This window comes from Micromys minutus (assembly GCF_963924665.1).
Source record: "Micromys minutus genome assembly, chromosome: 25".
Taxonomy (NCBI): domain Eukaryota; kingdom Metazoa; phylum Chordata; class Mammalia; order Rodentia; family Muridae; genus Micromys; species Micromys minutus.
Window position 1 is genome coordinate 40,892,637 of NC_137960.1, and position 20,472 is coordinate 40,913,108.

At 39.2% G+C, this 20,472-nt stretch overlaps 1 protein-coding gene across 3 annotated transcripts in view; it reads right to left on the reverse strand.

Moving 5' to 3' along the window:
• The window catches only part of REV3L (REV3 like, DNA directed polymerase zeta catalytic subunit), a 152,483-nt gene that overhangs the window by 35,122 nt on the left and 96,889 nt on the right, over window positions 1-20,472 (reverse strand). For all 3 annotated transcript variants that reach the window (XM_080938254.1, XM_080938255.1, XM_080938256.1), the window contains exons 14-19: window positions 17,508-18,421; window positions 15,225-15,307; window positions 13,752-13,877; window positions 7,179-7,371; window positions 5,766-5,877; window positions 4,062-4,177 (exon numbers count right to left, since the gene is read on the reverse strand). In XM_080938254.1, the coding sequence (XP_080794380.1) occupies window positions 4,062-4,177; window positions 5,766-5,877; window positions 7,179-7,371; window positions 13,752-13,877; window positions 15,225-15,307; window positions 17,508-18,421 (1,544 nt within the window). The remainder of the gene's footprint in view (window positions 1-4,061; window positions 4,178-5,765; window positions 5,878-7,178; window positions 7,372-13,751; window positions 13,878-15,224; window positions 15,308-17,507; window positions 18,422-20,472) is intronic.

A 20,472-nucleotide genomic window follows, 5' to 3' on the forward strand; every position in this document is an offset into this window, starting at 1 on the left:
GGCCAAGCTGCACATCTGCTCCACATGTGAAGAAGGCCTGGGTCAAGCCCTTGCATGCTCTTTGGTCAGTGGTTCATTCTCTGTGAGCTCCCATGAGCCCAGGTTAGTTGACTCTGTAGGTCTTCTTGTGGTGTCCTTGGCCCCTCCAGCTCCCTCAAATCCTTCCCCAAACTCTTCTATGAGATTCCCGGAGCTCTCCCTAATGTCTGGCTGTGGTCTCTGCATCTCTTTTCCCATCAGATGCTAGATGAAGCCTCTCAGAAGACACTCATGCTAGGTTCCTCTCTACAAGCACAGCAGAGTAGCTTTAATAGTTAGTGTCAAGGGCTGGCTCTTTCCCAAGGGGTGGGCTTTAAGATTGGCCAATAACTAGCTGGTCGTTTTCTCAATCTCTCCTCCATCTTTGACCCCGCATATCTTGTGGACAGGACCAAATTTCCTTCAGTTTCACAGGACACCGGTCACTTCTACATCAAAATCAGCAACTTGAGACTTTCTGTGAAAGGCCATCTAATATAGACTTCACAGGCATTTTTGTCGTCAGCAGGACAAATCCAAGTGGCATTTTTCTCATTCGTTTGAAGATAAAGGACAGCATCAAATCACTGCAGATGTGTGTGAGTCACTGCATGGAAGGGGAGGGCAGCCTCATTTCCCCTCAAGGGTACATTCAAGGCTACTTGAAGATGTAGTGCTAATCAATTTCTCTACCATCTGTGCAGTAAGTGTGTGGTGCTCTAGAATGATCAGTCTTTCATTTTAAATCTCTGTAATAACAAGGCTGATGTAAACTGTTACACACTATACAGACATGAAGTAATTCTAATTTCAGATGCCCAAGCAATATAAATAGGATTTGGTACATTTGAAGACCACCTCAGTAAAGATGTAATATTCAAAAGGCGCTCAGAGAGCTTCTGGTCAATCCCATTTTTAGGTGGTAGTGCATAGCTAGGCAAAGGAGTTTCCCATTTACTTTTAAAATAGACTAGTTATCTTTCTGAGGACTGCCTGTGTCTGCCAAAGTCATGGCTGAACTTGGACTGTATAGAAAAAAAAAAAACTTGTCTTGAAATCAGTGAGTACTACCATGAACTAATCTTATCATTAAAAATGGATAGGGCTCTTAACTGCACGTCAGGATGGCCAGAACTAGAGGAATGGCTGCTGTCCATCCCCAGTGCACAGGACCAACAGGAGATGCTGGTAAATGTGGTGTGATTGAAATGGAAGGCAGTGGGTGGGTCCCAGCACTAAGTCAGTTCTATTGGTGGCAAACTGAAAAATCAACGTTTTAATTCTGGATAAATCATAAAGTTCTTCAAGTGTCCAGGGGTACTGCTGTCCATACAAATTCTTGATTTTTAATTAGAGCTGAAATACATCAGCCACTGTTCAATAAATGCAACACCTTCATTCTATTTATTTACCTGCAGCAACTTTTATTCCATCCAGCAAAGCCTAATAACACTGGTAGCTGAGAAAACCTAAAACTAGAAACCAAACTCCTTAAAATTTGCCATCTGATCGCCCTTCCCGCCAGAGGCTCCTCACACCATGATCTCCAACTCCTGTAACACCCTGTACTGAATGCCACACAAGATGTCCCATGCTGCGTTCATTTAATCAATAACCTTCCTTCTTTAATTTCTGCTGCTACTTTTATATCACCTAATGCTACAGCATTTTTATTTGTTTCTGTTTGTTTAGCATGAAAAATGTCCATTGCTGCTAGCTGTAACCACTGTAACCCTTGTACGAAGAAGGCAGAGAAGAAAGAATATTACAAGTTCAAGGTCAACCTAAGTTGCAGTAAGATCTGCCTTAAAAACGAAGTCTGTTGAAAAACTAGTTATTTTTTGAAAAACAAACCAACCCCTAAGCCAGAGAGCTTGTTGGGGGTGTGCCTGCACAAGTGCACACGGGAACGAGGTGGGGTGTGTGCCTGCATGTGTGTCCTCGTTGTCTACTCAGCAGTGCCCACTGACTTATGGAGGCTAGCCTGTTAGTAAGCCCCAGTGGTTCTCCTGCCTCAACTCCCAGGGCTGGGATAACAGGTGCCCACCACATCTAGCTATGCACCTGAGGTCCCCATGCTTGTACAGAAGCCCTCACAGAACCATCTTCCCAGCCCCAAGTGAATTTGAATACTCAAAAAATTCTCTTAATAGTTTATGGAGAACTATGAGAGCTCCTTACAGCAGAGAACTGAGTCTAGTCTCCTGGGTGATGATTTTCTGAGAATAAAAATAACAATAGATTTAGTGAATGTTGTTGACTAAAATATTTAATATGTGTGTGTGTGTGTGTGTGTATGTATATGTGTTCATTGTATCTTATCATGTGGTAGGAACTTTACCGACATTGTTTCCTTTACTTTAGACACCCACTGTACGTTTCATTGTATTATAAAATTCTACTTAGAAGCATTACATCTTGTCCAGGTTCACATGGTAAGTAGTATTGTAAAGAAGGATCTCTTCACCCTGAAGGCCACATACACTCACCCACACACTTCGTTTCCTTCTTTAGGCTAAGGAGATAATGTTCAAATACTATATTAGCAACAACATTCACAGTGTTCAGTGTTTTCTGGCACAACTGCAATCACCTGAAAGTTTTATCAGTACCTCCTTCACTTTATAAATGAATGTTTTGTGTGCAATAGATCTATTACGTAATTTGCTTAACATTACACAGGTAGCTAGGCCTAGTCAGAATTTGAACCCAGGGAGCCTTTTCCTCAGAATCTGAACACTACACTCCTGTGTGCTACCTCACTAAACACATACCCTTCCTGTTGTACTCTGTTGCTTAACAAGTCTCAGCAATGACTCTGAAAGGGTGCAAGTGCTCCTTCTTCCTCCTCTCACACCCCCCCTCCTTTCTTCTCTGTGGTGCTGGCAGCAAATTCAAAACCTCATGTATTTCAGATAGTATAGCCCGAGTCTAGGATATTTTCAATCATCCTTTTGATCGTTCTCTTATGACCCACATAATTAACACGTGTACCTGAGGGCTGCATCTCCTAAATACTTGGAAAAGTTTCCCAAAAGCGGTGGGAGCCAAAACAAATTTTAAAAATTTTGTAGTTATACAGACAACTAATTACTGCCCGGAGAGGGAGAACTAGCCTCTCTCAGGGACAAAAGTGCCAGTTAGTTATCTAACACCAAGGGGTCAGTCTTACAATCATATACATATGAGGAACAGCAAAGTAACTCAGCATGTTTTATATGTGTGTGTGTGTGATATACAATAATCACCAACAGTTTGAGAGGGAGTAAGTGGAGGTCTATAAGTGACAAAGGACAGTCTAGAGTAAGGAAAGAGAAGGGGTACAATATAATTAGATTTGAATTAAAATTTGAAAATTAAAAATAAAATAAACTTTAAAAAGAAAAAACCTGAAAGTAAATAAAAAGCAAAATGAAATATGGATAATAAAAATGTTATAGTTGTAGAGGAAACAAAATATCATTCACAAATTATAAGTAATTCTGGTATAAACATCATTACTCCTCAGTAAACTCAGGAACAAGCTTTTCGGACCTGCCCTCAAAATTCATACTATGTTTTTTGACTTGCACTCAAGTAAAAATCAAGAAGCAATTACTTAACCTTTAATTTTTAACTATTAGTGCTTTTAGGCCCTTCTTGTCCTTTCCTAACAATTTAGTGAGCAAAGATAGAAAACAAGACAAAGCAGTAGAGTGTGGTTATAAAGTCAAGGCAGCTTCACAGCAATCATGAGGACTGTGAAAACATGAAATAGTTCTAGGACACCGGACAGGGGAAGTGCTCTCAAGCTGGAGTAGATGGTATGATTTCCTATAAGAAGGTTTCTGTATGGAAACCTGACTGGACGTGGAAAGACCCAGTGTCTGAGAGTGCGTGCAGCAGTTGAGTGCAGACTTTTCTCTCGAGCTCCAGTCCTTCCCTGTGGGGCGACATCTAGAACTTAGCACCAGTTCGTAGAGACTGAGCTGGAAGCACAGCATATCCTCCCTCTAACTGTTTCTTTACCCCGACTGTGACACTGCATTCACAGTTCTACATACCAGGCACTCGAGAGATCATCTGACATAAATCCACACTCAGAGCGGCCGCCCTCTGCAAGAGGTAGCCCCACGAGTGCATCTGGATCTCATAGCCCAGCAGGATGTCAGGGTCATACCTAGAGAAGGAAAACATCAGAGCACACATTACATTTGGAACTGTGCCCACGAGGACCATTTTTCTCACGGTGGCCCTTCTATCCCGGGAAGAGACGTGAGTGGAACAATTACTATACAATGACTTAGAACAGGTGGCCAGAGGAGCTAGTTTATTTCCTGAAGTGAGCTTCATTTGACTGTTTGTTTCAGGTTTCTTGGCAGAGTTTGATGGGATCTGGGGCGAGAGACGAGCAATTGCTATTGTCCTGAAGGCCTGACTGCAGATATGACGTGGGCATGATGCCAGGACAAAGATCTTCCAGGTCACAGAACTGACATTCTCACTTCTTAACCTATACATACAGCCTTTCCACAGTGCTAGTGCTGAGGACAAAAAAGATTCAAACACTTTCCTTGTGATTTTGCTGTTGACTGGGTTCTCACTCAAAGTAATGCCTAAGAAATGACAGGTCTGTCCTCTGAAAGAGAGGACAGTTCAGGTCAACAGTAGACAGACCACGGAGAGCGGGACGAACGCAGGAACAGCCTGAGGACCGAGGCGAAGGCCTCCTCGCCACTGCAGGGCTGCTCTGCTAAAGCCCAGTGACAAGCTGCATCAGGATTCAACTCTCTGGCTCCTCATAGGCCTCCATGTGGTGACTATCATGAAAATGTTTTTGTTACAGTACAGGAGAAAATAGGCTTACTTAACTTCAAGGAGAAAACTGCAGGGAAGAGAGCAATTAATTATAGTTATGTTTTGAGAGTAAAACTTACAGTTGCTCCATAAAAAACCCCAAAACTATCGTTGATGGTTTTTGATCTATGGGTTTCATTTGTACTATTTGCTTGTATATGTAACTTACTATCATTACTAGCTGTATACAAGCTGGATAATTACTCTACCCCTCATCTACATTTTCAGCCCCTTATTAATTTTGAACAAGAATCTTACTATGTAGCCCAGGATAGTTCCAAACTTTCAATCCTCCTGTCTCAGCCTACTGAGTGCTGGGATTATAGGAGCAAGCCATCATGTCTGGTGTAGCTTTCTCATGTTTATATGTAGCACATGTGATTCTTATCCAACAGCCAGTGAAGTACTGACTGTGCCAGACACTGGGCTCGTATTTTGTGCACTGGCATCTTATATAAGTTATTAATTTTCCAGATGCAGAAAATGAAGATTATAGGGGTAAGTGCTTAAGACAAAAATACATACTAGATGTACTGTTGAAAAAGATTAATTATTAAAGTAAAAAAAAAAAAGAAACTAAAATGGTGGCTAGCTCACAAGGCAGAGAAACTTGTCTAAGTGAATAACACAACTGAACTTTTGTACCAATCCCCATTACTTCAGAACCATAAAAAATCATCTTAAAGTCCAATTGAGAAGCTAGAAGCACATATTTTTCTTTATTCCCTTAATTGTAATAACACTATTGCTTTTCCTGTCCCTTATTTGATGGAATGGGACTGAGGACAGGAGGCCAAGTACAATAATCTTCCTAAGGATGGTCACACACTTCCAAGGGTCTCATGTCATCCGCATCAGCAGGAAGTGACTGAATAAGGCAGATGGAAAATTCAGAGAATACAAGACAGTACCTCTTTATTATATTCGTAATTTCCTGAAAGAGTGCCTTCTCATCAGCAGCGTAGGTCACTTCTAACCCTGTAATTCCAGATCTGAGAAGTAACGGGGTTTGACATCTAATATCTAAGGAAATAAAAATATTTGTTATATCACATAATATTATGTAAAAATATTAGACTTTACTTTTCAATTAGAAAATATAAAAACCGATCCCCCTAAAGTAAAACTATATAATAGTCCAGCTACTTAAAAATTCCTTAAATGGTTTTTCTATTGTGACATGTAACTAAAATCAAGTTTCCGGTTTCAGTTACTCCCTTAGTCTTCATTTTAAAATTCCCGAGCAATAACGTATCACGTGCACACACAGGAAGGAAAATCTGCTCATATGTTTAATTTTCCTAATGATAAAGCTTTGCTTAGCAGAGACTATTTAATCACTAGCATGCTACAAAACGGTTAACAAACACTTCTTCAAGGAAAAACAAACAAAACTCAAACCTCACATGGGTCTTTCTTGCCTATTTCCATTATGAAAAGTCATCCCACCATGGTTAATTTCAAACTGCCAACCCAACTATTATGAAAATTTTATGAAAATTCAATGACTGGCTTGTTAGCTGGTGTTAGCCATGATTAAACATCAGATTCTTAATGGCTTTCTTCTATACTAAATCTTTCTCAGGAGACTTAAAAAATTTGATATACTTGCATTTCTTAAAATGCTTCTATGGTAATGAAGAACCTTTGAACCAAAGTACAATTACTTAGGAAGAAATATAAATAGAAAATATGATAACTCACAAACTATTAATTTGTAGTAGTTAACAATGTTCTAAAGCAAATATTCTGTGTTAGCAGCAAAATATCTGTAGATAATGAAGATTGTTTACCAAAGCTAATGAATGATACATGATTATTTGGATTTATTATGAATAATCAGTCCTTTATGAGTTGTGTGTTAGTTAAAAGTTTTATTAAGATCTTAGTGTTCACAGAGTTTCTGGTTTTTCCTCCCCTGTGGTGCTGAAGATAGAGCCCAGAGCGCTCACACATGCTAGGTTAAGTGCTCCATCCCACTTCTAGTCTACCTCTGGTTATGATAATTACAGCATCAAAAATTGAGGAAAACGTTACATATAGCTTCCTATCCCAACCCCAGCCAACATTAGAAGAGTCTTCCTGCTTCCTTATGGTTCTTCAAGAAGAAAATTTTGTTAGGAACCATTCCAAGCCATGCACAGTAGCTGGCAGCTTGTTATCCTAGCACTTGGGAAGTAGAGGCAGAAAAGATCTAAGCTCAAAGCTAGCCTTAGCTACACAGCCAGTACAAGGCCAGCCTAAGCAATGTGAGAGCCTGTCTGTCCATCTCCGCCCACAACCCCCAATCTGCGGGCAACCACATCACTGACAAAAATGAATACCTTGATGGCTGACTGTCTTGTCTTTATCGATCACTATCACACCGGTGAGCTCTGTTTTCTCTGTGTCTGGGAGTGGAGTGTCAGATGAAATGCAGTAGAACAAAGCACAGATCGGGTCAAACTCAGGGTCTGGCTGTAAGTCCCGTCTAGTTCGAGCATGTAACTCCACACTGATTAAGGTAAGATTCTGTATCTACCAAAGAAAATAAAAATTATGCTTAAAGTGCTTTGCAGCGTGACTGTTCAAAAAAGGGTTCTTCACTAAGACTCTGGGGAAACAAACACGCAAAATACAGAAAACATGGACATAAAAGACACAATTAAAATTAAAATAAAAGTCACAATTAGCTCATAAATTTATTATGATTTCTACTTCCAAAATAAGATTTACTCTCATGTTTTTATTTCAAAAAATGTTTGGGCTGTTACTTCTTAATGACTATACTTAAAAGTGTTTGTTTAATATATGCAGTGAATCTTAATTTGTTTTTGAGCGAATTATTTCAAATGCTTACCCACATTCAGACCAGCCTATCACAGTTCACTTAATACATTAGAGCTGTGCCTTTAATTTAAACTCAAACCAGAAACTGTCTTTTAAAGTTCTTATGCACTAACCTGCTACTATATAAGGCTTACCTAAATTTACACCTTTTGCACATGAGCTAATTTTTAAGTTTTAATTCTACCTTAAGAAATAAAATTAAAAGAACTGTCATGAAATCAACTGCATGTCAAGCCATTTTACCTGACAGCATACATATGCTCTCTGGCATGCAGCCTATGGTAAACTGTTTTCACACTGACGCTTTGCTAATAAAAACTTCTCAATTGCAATTCTTAATCTCTTTTTAAAATCAAGACAGAGATAGGCACAGCAGAGCATGCCAGCCATCCTAACACTTGGGAGCTTCCACTCACAAGCTCAATCCAGCAGGGAAACAGCAATAGTTTGTCTCAAAAATAAGGAAAAGTAAAAATAACTAAAAAGTCAGCATCTAGATTTGGCCTGGGTTCATGACTACATGGTGTATGCTACCGGATACATACAGCTGGATTCATGACTGCATGGTGCATGCTACTGTATCCACACAGCTGGATTCATGACTGCATGGTGTATGTTACCGTATCCACACAGCTGGATTCATGACTGCATGGTGTATGCTACCAGATACATACAGCTGGATTCATGACTGCATGGTGTATGCTACCGGAGGATACACACATCTGGTACTGGAAACTAAGACTCTTGATAGTCTCCACATAATTATTCAGATCACATAAGTTAGAAAGGATTTGTAGTTAACATCCACGAGGGCTAATGAATGTAAGTGCGTGACTTCCGTTAGTCACACGAACAGAATTTGGCAAATCTACTTAGAGTACAATTTAGGAATATCTATCAAAATTTAAAATGCACATATCATTTAACTAAGAAATTCTGAGAAGTCATGCTATAAGGTCACTCATTTAATCAAAATATAAGTAGAAAGAAGCTCACTTGAAATTGTAGGGAAAAACAACTATAAAGGACCTGAATGTTAGACAGGGATTAGCAACTGAGTTAGAGCCAAAGGTCATGGAATGACAACAGTCAGCGACTTTTAACATTTTCAGAATAAAGAGTCAGATCTGTATTTGTATATCTGTATATGGAGAATCACTATAATATACTGATAAATGGAACCACTGGATGTAGTCCTTCATACATGTAAAAATGCAAGCACATGCATAGAAAAGCTCTACAGGGGCATGAAGATGTAAAAGTACTCGGGGCTTTCGGGAAACACGGGTTAACTTTACCATGTCTATCTTTAGCACATGCATATAACATGTTTGCTAAAATTACATTTCCTTGAAACTATGAAAATTATTAGTTATGCATGTATAAAGAAGATTCAAAAATACTAAAGCAACCTAAAATCCATCACATTCCTAAAAACTATATATATTGCAGTTTTTGTAAGAAAAATACAAAGAGAAAAGTTGTAAGCTATGGGAAAGATTTTATTTATTTCATTTTACCAGGGATCTCGTATATGTTAGGCAAGAACTCTATAACTGAAGTGTATATTCAGCCTAGGAACCTTGCTGGTGTGTATCTCTATACAGAGGGAGCAAATTTATGTTCTCTGGCAATTTTGCACCGCCTGCCCTACTGCCTCTGTCCCGGGTGTTTCGTTACTCCACATCCCAACACAAACACAAATCTAAGGCCTGATAGATTTTCATACAGGTTTACATTTAAAATTTTCAATCCACAAACCCTCTACACAAGATTACATCAAATGGATGTAATCTTCCCAGAAGATATAAGACCTATAAAATCCTTAAATGTTCATATTAAATGTTCATAGCTACTTAACTCCAATCAAGCCCACCAGGATCTAATTCATCTTTCCCGAGGTCCATCTTGGAGCTCCTTTCTTGGTGCTCTCCTGTCCTCTGACACCCCCTCCACCTCCTTTACCCTGCCCAATCACTTGCTCTCACCTTTATTTTACTAATTAAAATGGGAAAGTTTTGATGAAATCCTGTGTGCATGACTAGGCAGCCCTTCTTGGGGAAGTGAAATTAATATAAACTGCTGCAAGAATATCTACAAGTCAGTCTCTGGATGATCTTTTCTTCAATCCCTTCTCTATTTGTCCCTGTATTTCCTCCTATGAGTGTTTTGTTCTCCATTCTAAGAAGGACTGAGGCATCCACATTCTAGCCTTCCTTCTTTTTGAGCTTCATAAGATCTAGGAATTGTTTCTTGGGTATTCAGAGCTTTTTGGTCTAGTATCCGCTTATCAGTGATTGCATACCATGTGTGTTCTTTTGTGACTGGGTTACCTCACTCAGGATGATATTTTCTAGTTCCATCCGTTTGCCTAGGAATTTTCATAAAGTCATTATTTCTAATAGCTGAGTAATATTCCATTGGGTAAATTTACAACAATTTTTGTATCCATTCCTCTGTTGAAGAACATCTGGGTTCTTTTCCTTTCTGGCTATTATAAATAAGGCTGCTATAAACATGTGGAGCATGTGTCCTTGTTATATGTTGGAGCATCTTTTGGGTGTACGCCCAGGAGTGGTATAGCTGGGTCCTCAAGTAGCACTATGTCCAGTTTTCTGAGGAACCTCCAGACTGATTTCCAGAGTGGTTGCACCAGTTTACAATCCCACCAACAGTAGAAGAGTGTTCCTCTTTCTCCACATCCTCTCCAGCATCTGCTGTCACCTGAGTTTTTGATCTTAGCCTTTCTAACTGGTGTGAGGTGGAATCTCAGGGTTGTTTTGATTTGCATTTCCCTGATGACTAGGGATCTTGAGTATTTCTTTAGGTGCTTCTCAGTTATTCGATATTCCTCAGTTGAGAATTCTTTTGTTTTGCTCTATATCCAAATTTTTAATAGGATTATTTGATTCTCTGAAGTCTAACTTCTTGAATTCTTTATATATACTGGATAATTAGCCCTCTATCAGATGTAGGATTGGTAAAGACCCTTTCCCAGTCTGTTGGTTGCTGTTTTGTCCTTTTGACAGTGTCCTTAGCCTTACAGAAGCTTTGCAATTTCATGAGGTCCCATTCGTCAATTCTTGATCTTAGAGCATAAGCCATTGGTGTTCTGTTCAGGAAATCTTCCTCAGTGCCCATGTGTTCTAAGCTCTCCCCCATTTTCTCTTCCATTAGTTTCAGTGTACCTGGTTTTATGTGGAGGTCTTTGATCCACTTGGACTTGAGCTTCGTACAAGGAGATAAGAAAGGATCGATTTGCATTCTTCTGCATGCTGACTACCAGTTGAACCAGCACCATTTGTTGGAGAGGCTGTCCTTTTTCCATTGAATGTTTTTAGCTCCTCTGTCAAAGATCAAGTGACCATAGGTGTGTGGGTTCATTTCTGGGTCTCCAATTCTGTTCTATTGATCTACCTGCTGTCTCTGTACCAATACCATATAGTTTTTATCACGATTCATCTGTAATATAGCTTGAGGTCAGGGATGGTGATTCCCACAGAAGTTCTTTTATTGTTGAGAATAGATTTTGTTATCTAGGTTTTTTGTTATTCCAGATGAATTTGAAAATTGCTCTTTCCAACTCTATGAAGAATTGAGTTGGAATTTTGATGGGGATTGCACTGAATCTGTAGACTGCTTTCGGCAAGATGGCCATTTTTACTATATTAAATCTGCCAATCCATGAGTATGAAAGATCTTTCCATCTTCTGAGATCTTCTTCAATTTCCTTCTTCAGAGTCTTGAAGTTCCTGTCATACAGGTCCTTCACTTGCTTGGTTAGGGTCACACCAAGGTATTCCATATTGTTTGTGACTATTGTGAAGGGTGTCTTTTCCCTAATATTTTTTCTCATCATGTTTATCCTTGAGTAGAGGAAGGCTACTAATTTGTTTGAGTTAATTTTATATCCAGCCACTTTGCTGATGTTGTTTATCAGCTGTAAAGACTAATTTCGTTATTAGAAACTTCACACTCATATTTTGTCTTTCTGGCCTGAGATTTAACATGTACTGCTGCTCCTAAGGTTGTGGTTTAAAACAAACAAAATAAAAACTGAGCTGGACAGGGTGAGAGAGAGGGAGGTGAGAGCAAGTGGAACAGGAGCCTTCTGTATTGAGAGCAGAGGAACATAAAGTGTTCAAAAGAGGGTTCATTTCCTGTTTTGACCACTGGGTGGCGATCCAATATATGTCCTGAAGCTGAAGGGGACTGCAACTTCATTGGAAGAACATTATCAACTAGCCAGACTTCTCAGCTCTCCCAGGGACTAAACCACCAACCATAGAGTATACATGGGTGGGTCCATGGCTCCTGCTACATATGTAGCAGAGGATTGCCTTATCTGGCATTGATGGGAGGGAAGGCGCTTGTTCCTGTGGAGGCTTGATGCCCCAGGTTGGCCATAGGGCTGAGGTGGAAGTGGGTGGGTGGGGTAACCTGTTAGAGGCAAAGGGGAGAGGGGATGGGATGGGAGGTTGGTGGAGGGGAGACTGAAAAGGGGACAACATCTGACATATAAATAAATAAAATAATCAATTAGGAAAAAAATGTCCTGAGAGAAGAAAGGGCCATGAACAGCCGACACAGTATCGTGGACTGACTTTATATGTTATATAATTCTAAAACTTGGCTGTGCAGTAACATGCAATAACAAATAAAGTTATGTCTCTCAAATAAAAAGCAAACATCCAAAGGAATTAAGGTTTTCTGGGGGCTACAGTGATGGCTCAGTGGTTCAAAGAGCTTGCTGGACAGCCATGGGGATCAGAGTTCACATCCCAGGTATCCTGTCAACACCAGGAACTTCAGCTCTATGGGATCTCATGGCCTTCTCTGGCCTCTGTGTACACTTTCACATACTAACACAAAGAAACAGAGAGACAGACAAGACACACACTAGCATACACGTGTCCAAAAGCACAAATTATTTTTTAAAAAAAAATCTTTTTTGCTAAAGCCTATCAATTTTGCATCAGTAATTTTTTTTCTTATACTGATTTGCTAAATAGACATTGTTTATTTGTATGTGTGCACCTGTGTGTGTAGATAAAAGGACAACTTGTGGGCGCTAATTCTTTCTTCCCACCATGTGAGTTCCAGGGACTAGACTCAGGTTGTCGGGCTTGGTGGCAAGTATCTTAACTGAGTAAACCATCCCAATAATTAAAATTAAAAAAAAAATCTTTCCTTTAATTTTTAACTGTGGGCTTGGCTATGTCCTCCTGAGATTCGGGCTGTTGGTGCACAGCATGAAGGTGGGACTTAGTGCCCTGTCCGGCCCTCCTTGGGCATCCGGCATGCATAGGCACTTAGATACAAGTAGGCAAACCACTCATAAATGCACACAGCAGCTAGGCACGTGCTCTGAGTTTCTTGTCCGTACTGTGACTGACTTACAGTTCTGTAAGAAAGTGTCCTAGTCCTTCACATACATGTTTATAATGGAAAAGTCAAATACTCTGAATCATTTACAAATTATCATTTTCTTCTTTTATAGAAAAATAATCGATAAAGACAACCAAACAATAAAAATCACAATTGAGATATGACACAACACTTCAGAAAACTAGCATAATAAAACAGATTTTTAAGATATATAATTCTAAAATATTTTCTAATTCAATTTTTTAAAAAAAATCTTTTTAAAAGATTTACTTCATGTATGTGAGTACACTGTAGCTGTCTTCAGACACACCAGAAGAGAGCACCAGATCCCACTACAGATGGTGGGAACCACCATGTGGTTGCTGGGAACTGAACTCAGAATCTCTGGAAGAGCAGTCAGTGCGTTTAACTGCTGAGCCATCTTTCCAACACCCTAATTCAACTTCCATAGACTAAATTTTAGTTATTAATTTTGCAAAGGTGGTGAAAGTATAAATTAGTCTATTGGTATTGGTCAATATTTACTTTTTTCCTATTTTACACAGCTACGGTAGAATAACAAGATGAAGCCCCATGAGAAAGTTTAACATATGACTTTCTGGTTAAAAATGTCCACACTTGTCCTCTGAACAAATCCTGACAGTTAAGCACAGTGTGCAGCCTTAATGCTGCAGCTTTACCTCGTGTAAGGCCTTTGCCTCTTGTAAGTTCTGTATGCTCACTTTGAAACCATAGGTATTGTTTAAGGATGGCCCATCAATCTGAGAAGTTTCTTTCCTTGGAGTATTTACTGCTGCAAACTGATTCTATTAAAAAAAAAAAAAAGACACAGTCAGAAAAAGGTATAAGCAACCATTCTTTCTTTCTTGCTTAAACATTTTATGTACTTAGTCATAAATAATAAACATGATAAACATAAAGATTCTCTTTAAGCTTAAGGAAAAGTTTATAACATCCATTTTATTATTGTGACTGTAGAAATAGGATACAATCTATAAACAAACCACGTGCTCATACTGAGCGCAGGAGTCAGGTAGAGCGGATATTTATACTACATGACATTTAAATACTTGTGTAAAGCTTGTAAAGGGCCTGAAAGAATGCGTGTGTACCTCACCCCACTGCTACCCACCCTGGGAGAAGCTGCCAAGCATTGAGAATAGCACTTCCTCTTTCTTCCTCTAGCATGTCTCTCTCCGCAGCCCAGATCATCGTATTCACGGTGCTTGCTGGGACGACATGTGACCCACTATATTCAGCTGTCTCTTTTCTTCAAATACCCTTTCTGCTACTTAAATAGATTAACCATTTTCCATAACATGTTGATTTATGTTTACAAGGCACTGTTACCTGTTTTTAATATCAATAGCTTATAATTCAAAAGTTTTATAAATCAAAGATTGTTGTATAGCCTTAATACAAAAATATTAAAATGGGTCTCCTACGTAATGACCTTTCTGAGTAGTAGCTACTTTCAAAGTAGTTTGTCATTTATTTCCAAATATAACATCTAACTCATTTCTGTCATATAACTTTATACTTCTCAATTAAGTACTATCATATCTTTAATATTTGAATAAGAACAGTTATAATTTTTCAACTTCAATAGAAGATAATACTGCTTTCTTTTGAAACTTAATGAAAAAAATTTAAAAATCAAGTTATATTTGGGGAAAAAAAGGATATATTTTTGGTGAGATAAAAAATTTCTTACTTAGCTGGGTAGTGGTGGTGCATGCCTTTAATCCCAGCACTTGTGAGACAGAGGCAGGAGAACCTCTGTTAGTTCTAGGCTAGCCTGGTCTACAGAACAAGTTCCAGAACAGACAACTAGGGCTCCGTTACGCAGAGAAATCCTGTTTCAAAAAAAAAAAAAAACAAAAACAAAACAAAACAGAAACTAAATAAAATCTTCCTTAAGCGATCAGACCACTTTGGTACTGCCAGTCACCTGTTAGTGTACACATACTGTCATCATCTATGGTCTGCTTCCATGTTTGTATTTACACATAAGAATCTTTTCTATTCCAATAATAAAAACCAAAGAAACGTTATTTATTTTCTCAATGATACATAAATAATGATGGAAAAATCGTGAGAGAATTAATTTGAGACAGTGGCTCTCAAATGCAGTGGGAGCCTGGCATAGTTACCTCCACTTGTGTGGTCAGGAGCGCTCTCCGCAGCCCAGCAGTATCACTTCCTTTCTTACTATACAACTTCTGCGTTTTTGGTTCTGTAGAAAGAAATTTTATTTTTAACTTGTACATCTGCTTCTGTTTCTTAAAACAAATTTTATTTAAAACAAATATCATTTGTGAATACTGTTATATACATTTTTCAAATTTCCTAATTTTACAATGAAATTAAAATCTCCAATTTCTATAAGATACTTCAAACTTACATTTTAAAATAAGCACATTTATGTTTTATTACTGAGTTTATCTTAGTCATTACTCTTGGGGCTAATTCGCTAATTTATTACATATTTATGATGAGGAAGGAGCAACATAAAGTTTCTTTTGTGTTCTAGAAAGACTCTTAAGTCCAGCACACATAGAAGTGAAATGACCAGTTTTCCTTATTTGTGGACTGTTCTGAGACCTCTGGTGGCTAACTGTAGACAGCACCGCCTTCTATTTATACCGTGTTCAGCTCTACTGACCTTCTACCCATAATGCTAGCATTTAATCTATACACTAGCACAGTGACATTAACAACACCTAGGAGTAAGATAGAATGACAGTGTACTAAGCCATATGCACATTATCTCTTTCTCAAACATTCTAATTTTCTTCACTTTTTCATATTTCCTTGTTTCCCTTTGTCTTCTATGAATTGGCAACATCATGACTCCTATTCTTCGGGGTCATGGAGTAAAATAAAGACTATGTGAACATAAGTGTTCCAGTTCCACAACAGCTGAATGGCTTACTGACACAACTGCTAAATGACGACCAATTGGGTATCATGTATAAAATGGATACACTGGACAAGGAGGTGGATCATATTTCATGATATTCCAAATAGCATGATTTAAAATGTATGGATCGTGTATTTACAGAGTATTATAAGTGGTATTTTCAACTGCAGTTGTCTGTAACTGAAATTCCTAAAAGCCAAATTCTGAGGGAGGAACTATCTGGCAATTTATACCTAATTAAAACTTGGTGTCTTCAAACTAAAATATACATAGTACGTATGCATAAATGATTTCTCCTGATTGCCATGCAGTGAGTATGAGAAGCCGTGTAGATACACTTAGGCAAGAGATGATAATGAGCCAACATGCGGCTGTGGTGGCAGAGATAAAATGAAAGGACTTGGTAATGAACTGAAAACCAAGGCACTTACCAAGGCAATCAGGTGATGCTACATATATTGGGACGATGTCATCGAGGGGGGTATATAAGAATGAATGTGGGGGAACTGAAAGCTTAGATGTACCTATAAATACTCATGGGGCACATGAGCCCGAGTGCGTTGGTAAGGTGGTAGGGAATGCACACATTGGGATCGTGATTTAAGGGTTAATCTTATGGTCCTTTGAACCTTCCATCAGAAATGCCGCTGACCAGTGTTCTACTGCCTACATTCTCTGCTGGAAATAAAACTTTGCAAATTACCAGTATTAACCCCATTGACAATAATCTGATCATTTATGAGAAAACCCAAGGCAAGCTTGGGACTTAAATAACTGCAACACTTAGATGACAGCTAAGGATAGTAAGATGTGTTTAAAAGAAAATCAAGTAGAAAAAAAAAAATACAGATAAAGACAAGAGAAACTCCAGAAACTAAGCTGTGGTCAACAGGTCAATAATTAGAAGACTAAAATGCATCCATTAAATTTAGTTATAAGAAAATTTTTGAAAAACTTCTAAAAGTAGAATGATGGGCGGACTTCAGATTAGAGTAGGCTGATAAATAGATACACAGTAAACAAGCAGAGCTCTTTTTAAGAGAATGTTTTAAAAAGAAAGCTGGCTTGAAGAAGGAATTTGGCTTGAGATAAAGGTCGAGGGGAGTTTGTTTCTGTATTAGGTAGCAAGAAAGAGGCTGGGGACACACTTCAGTACCGAGGTGTGTGTACAGACCTGGGGTTTTTGATACTCAGAACTGGGGAAAACAGACACAAAAGGGAGGTGAAGATTTGTGGATATGTGAGAAAGCCAAGGGGGAAATCAAGTTCCGGAGACTCTGAGAGGCTCCTGTACTTTGCCCAGGAGGTAGACAGATACAATGGCGCTTGCAGTAGAAAGATGAAAACGTTTCCATGTTATGACTTTCTAAAGCGTGACGCATTAGTAATAATCCTTCATTTCCCCGAGCTACAATTGCATGTGCAAGAGAATTTTTACTATTCAGTCTAGTGCTTCACTCCATCTCCACCTTTGAGGAAGAGGGTGCTGCCTTCCCACTATTTCTACACTTACCTACAGATAAAGGGCTAAGGCCAGTTGCTTCAGGAAGCTTTTCCAGAAGTTTTCTCTGCATAACTGGTGTACTATGAAGGCAAAGAGGATCACATTTCCCAGTTCTTGCCCTAGCATGGATCGGAGAGATCACTTGAAGCTCCCGAGGTTCACAACAGGAGGTTTTTTGGATGCCATCTTTTATTGGCTTTAAGAAGTTCTCAATGGCTAGGGAACAAAGCTGCTCTACTGGGGATGAACATCTATCACCTCCATTTACTGCTCTGAACTCTGGAGATGCTGCTTGTTGCCAAGGTGGAATATCTGGAGAATCAGAGGAGCTGTAGCTAACGTAACAGTTATCATCATCATCTTCATCTTCCTCAGGGACAGTTGCAGAGGCAGCCGGTAGCAGTGTCTGACTGGCACTTACTGTCTGACTACATCCTGTAGTTGATGCTTGCAAAGCAATCTGGAACTTACTAACTTCCTCCTTGGTATGTGCTACAGAAGAAAGTGTATGTGAACATGTGTCCATTTGTCGAGACACTGCACGTGTGTCACCTACACTAACTAAAGGGCTGACATTTTCAGCAGATTTTATCCCTGGAGTTAACTCAGTTTTAGGGAGTTTCTTTGAGCGTTCATATTCTTCTTTGGCTTGAAGCCATGCTTGAACCAGTTGCCGACTTGGAGCATATTTGCAAGGCATAATTATAATTTTTTTATCTTCTACCATTTTATGGCTATTACTTGACTCTTTATTGACAACTGCTTGGCCACTACGAAGTGGGGACCCTGGTCTGGGACTCTGAGCCATTGCTGAGAACGCGGTTTTCCATAGGCGAAGTCCTTCCAAGGAAAAGTCTCCTTCAAATTCAATCAGGTCGTTTGGAAGGCGAGTTTCCACCATGAGGAGTCGTCCACCAATCTCCCTTTAAATACAGTTTTAGAATAAATGTTTCTGTTTCAATAAAGTTACCCAAAAAAGTCTGTTCCTATCTTACAGACTTAGAATCAATCCCCTTTGGTGTCTCAAATACGACAATTTCTTTTTTCTCCATTTACCCCAACTACAGACAAAATATTCGATCTGCAGCTTCAATATGCTTTTCTTCACAGGTCTTTAACTACAAAATTAATTTTCTTTTGGAAGGCAACACCAATTCAAAAGAAAGAAGGTTTTATTTTAGTTTTTGCATTTTAGTGTCCCATGACACTAACTATCAAGAATCCTTGCCACACTATCGAACTCTGTGTGTGGGTGTAAGTGTGTGTTTTATGTGGGTGGGTTAGCATTATGTGGAGGCCAGAGGGTGACACACACCTCCTAGTTGTTCTCCATATTATTTTTTGAGATAGCAACTCAACCTAAACCATAAGCTCATCAAGTTGATTGGCTGGATGACCAATGAGCTCCAGAAATCTGCGTGTTTGTACCGCCCCTGTGCTGGGATAATGGACAAGAGTCCAGATCTCCTGTGAGCACTGGGAATGCACTCAGGTCCTCATGTCTCTGCAGCAGGAACTTCATTGTCCCATCGTCCCAGCCACTCAGTGTCAACATACATAGATTAAACCAATGGAGTGCTATCATTTATTTCTCCAGAGCCTCTTTCTACACCTCCTAGTGCCTACTGTAGTTTAGCAAAGCCAGCCAGTTAAAACAAGGCTTTGTATTCAAATTCTCTCAGTTTAAAAGAAAGCATATACTTGCTGGTGGTATACCATGAGGCCTTGGGTTCAATGTCCTGTGTCAAACAAAATCCCCATCTACAGAGCTGAGGTGAACTGATGTGATTCCATTCTCTGAGGTACCCGAGTTTGATATAAACATACGACCTTTGGAATTGGCAGAACCAGGTAGACAGCCTAATTCCAATAATGTTCGAGCACATATGTATAAATAGAACTGTAATTAATGGAGACTGGCTTAGTCTTTGTGTGCGTGTGTGTACTCATGAATGTGGAGGTCAGGGGACAAACTTTTTGGATGTTGTGCCTCAAGTGCCACCCTCTTTCGCTTTCACCAAGTAGGATAGGTTGGCTGGTCAGCAAACCTCTAATCTCTACCCAACTCTACAGATCAGGGTTACAAATACACACCACCATTCCTGTTTTAATTTTGTTATTCTTAAAACCAACCACCCCCCTCCATGGGTCCAGGTGATTAGATTCATGTCCTCCAGCACTTCTTTACTGATTTATCTTGGACTAGGTCATATGGTACAGAACAACTATTCAATCACTGCTAAGTAAGCCAGGACAATAATTCTCACTTTGCTGTATAATCTATTACTTCTCGGGAAATCTTGAATGAAAGAAATAAGGGAAAACCAAACTGTTTATAACTTACTAAATATAAAAAATGAGCAGCACTATCAGTAAGTCTAAAGATGTTGAAAACAAATGAAGTGATTTGGAACAGAAACAACAAAAACTAATGTTCGTGTGTTGAGTGGCCCTTAAATGTCTCTGCATTGGAGACTTGGGATTTGGGGAACTCCCAGAAAGTATAAGCTAGGATTTAGTGAGAGGTTTCTGGAGTGAGGACACTGGTCTCTTCTTGGTACTCTGCCATCCAAGCCTGTGCCGGTGACCCAACTAATAGTAAGCTCATCACGGACTGGACGCCCTAAAACTGTGAGTCCTGGCCGACTGCTCCTCTTTACAAATTGGCTTGTATCCAGTATTTCTCACAGCTACAGAAAGCAGACAAACAAGAACTTAAAAGAAACAATTTTTTAAAAATTCCAAAAGCTCAATCTTAGTCTGGTGAGATGGTTCTACAGATCAAGGCATCTGCTGCTGAAGCTGATGTCCTGAGTTTGATTCCCTGAGACCCACATGGTGAAAGTGGTACTTGGTTTCCACAAGTTATAAAACATATTCAAGCTTAACGAGTAAAACTCATTTCAAAAATGATCATTGTGGAGTATACCCCAGGTAGAGTGCATGCCTCTGATGTAAGGTCCTGGTTCAGTTC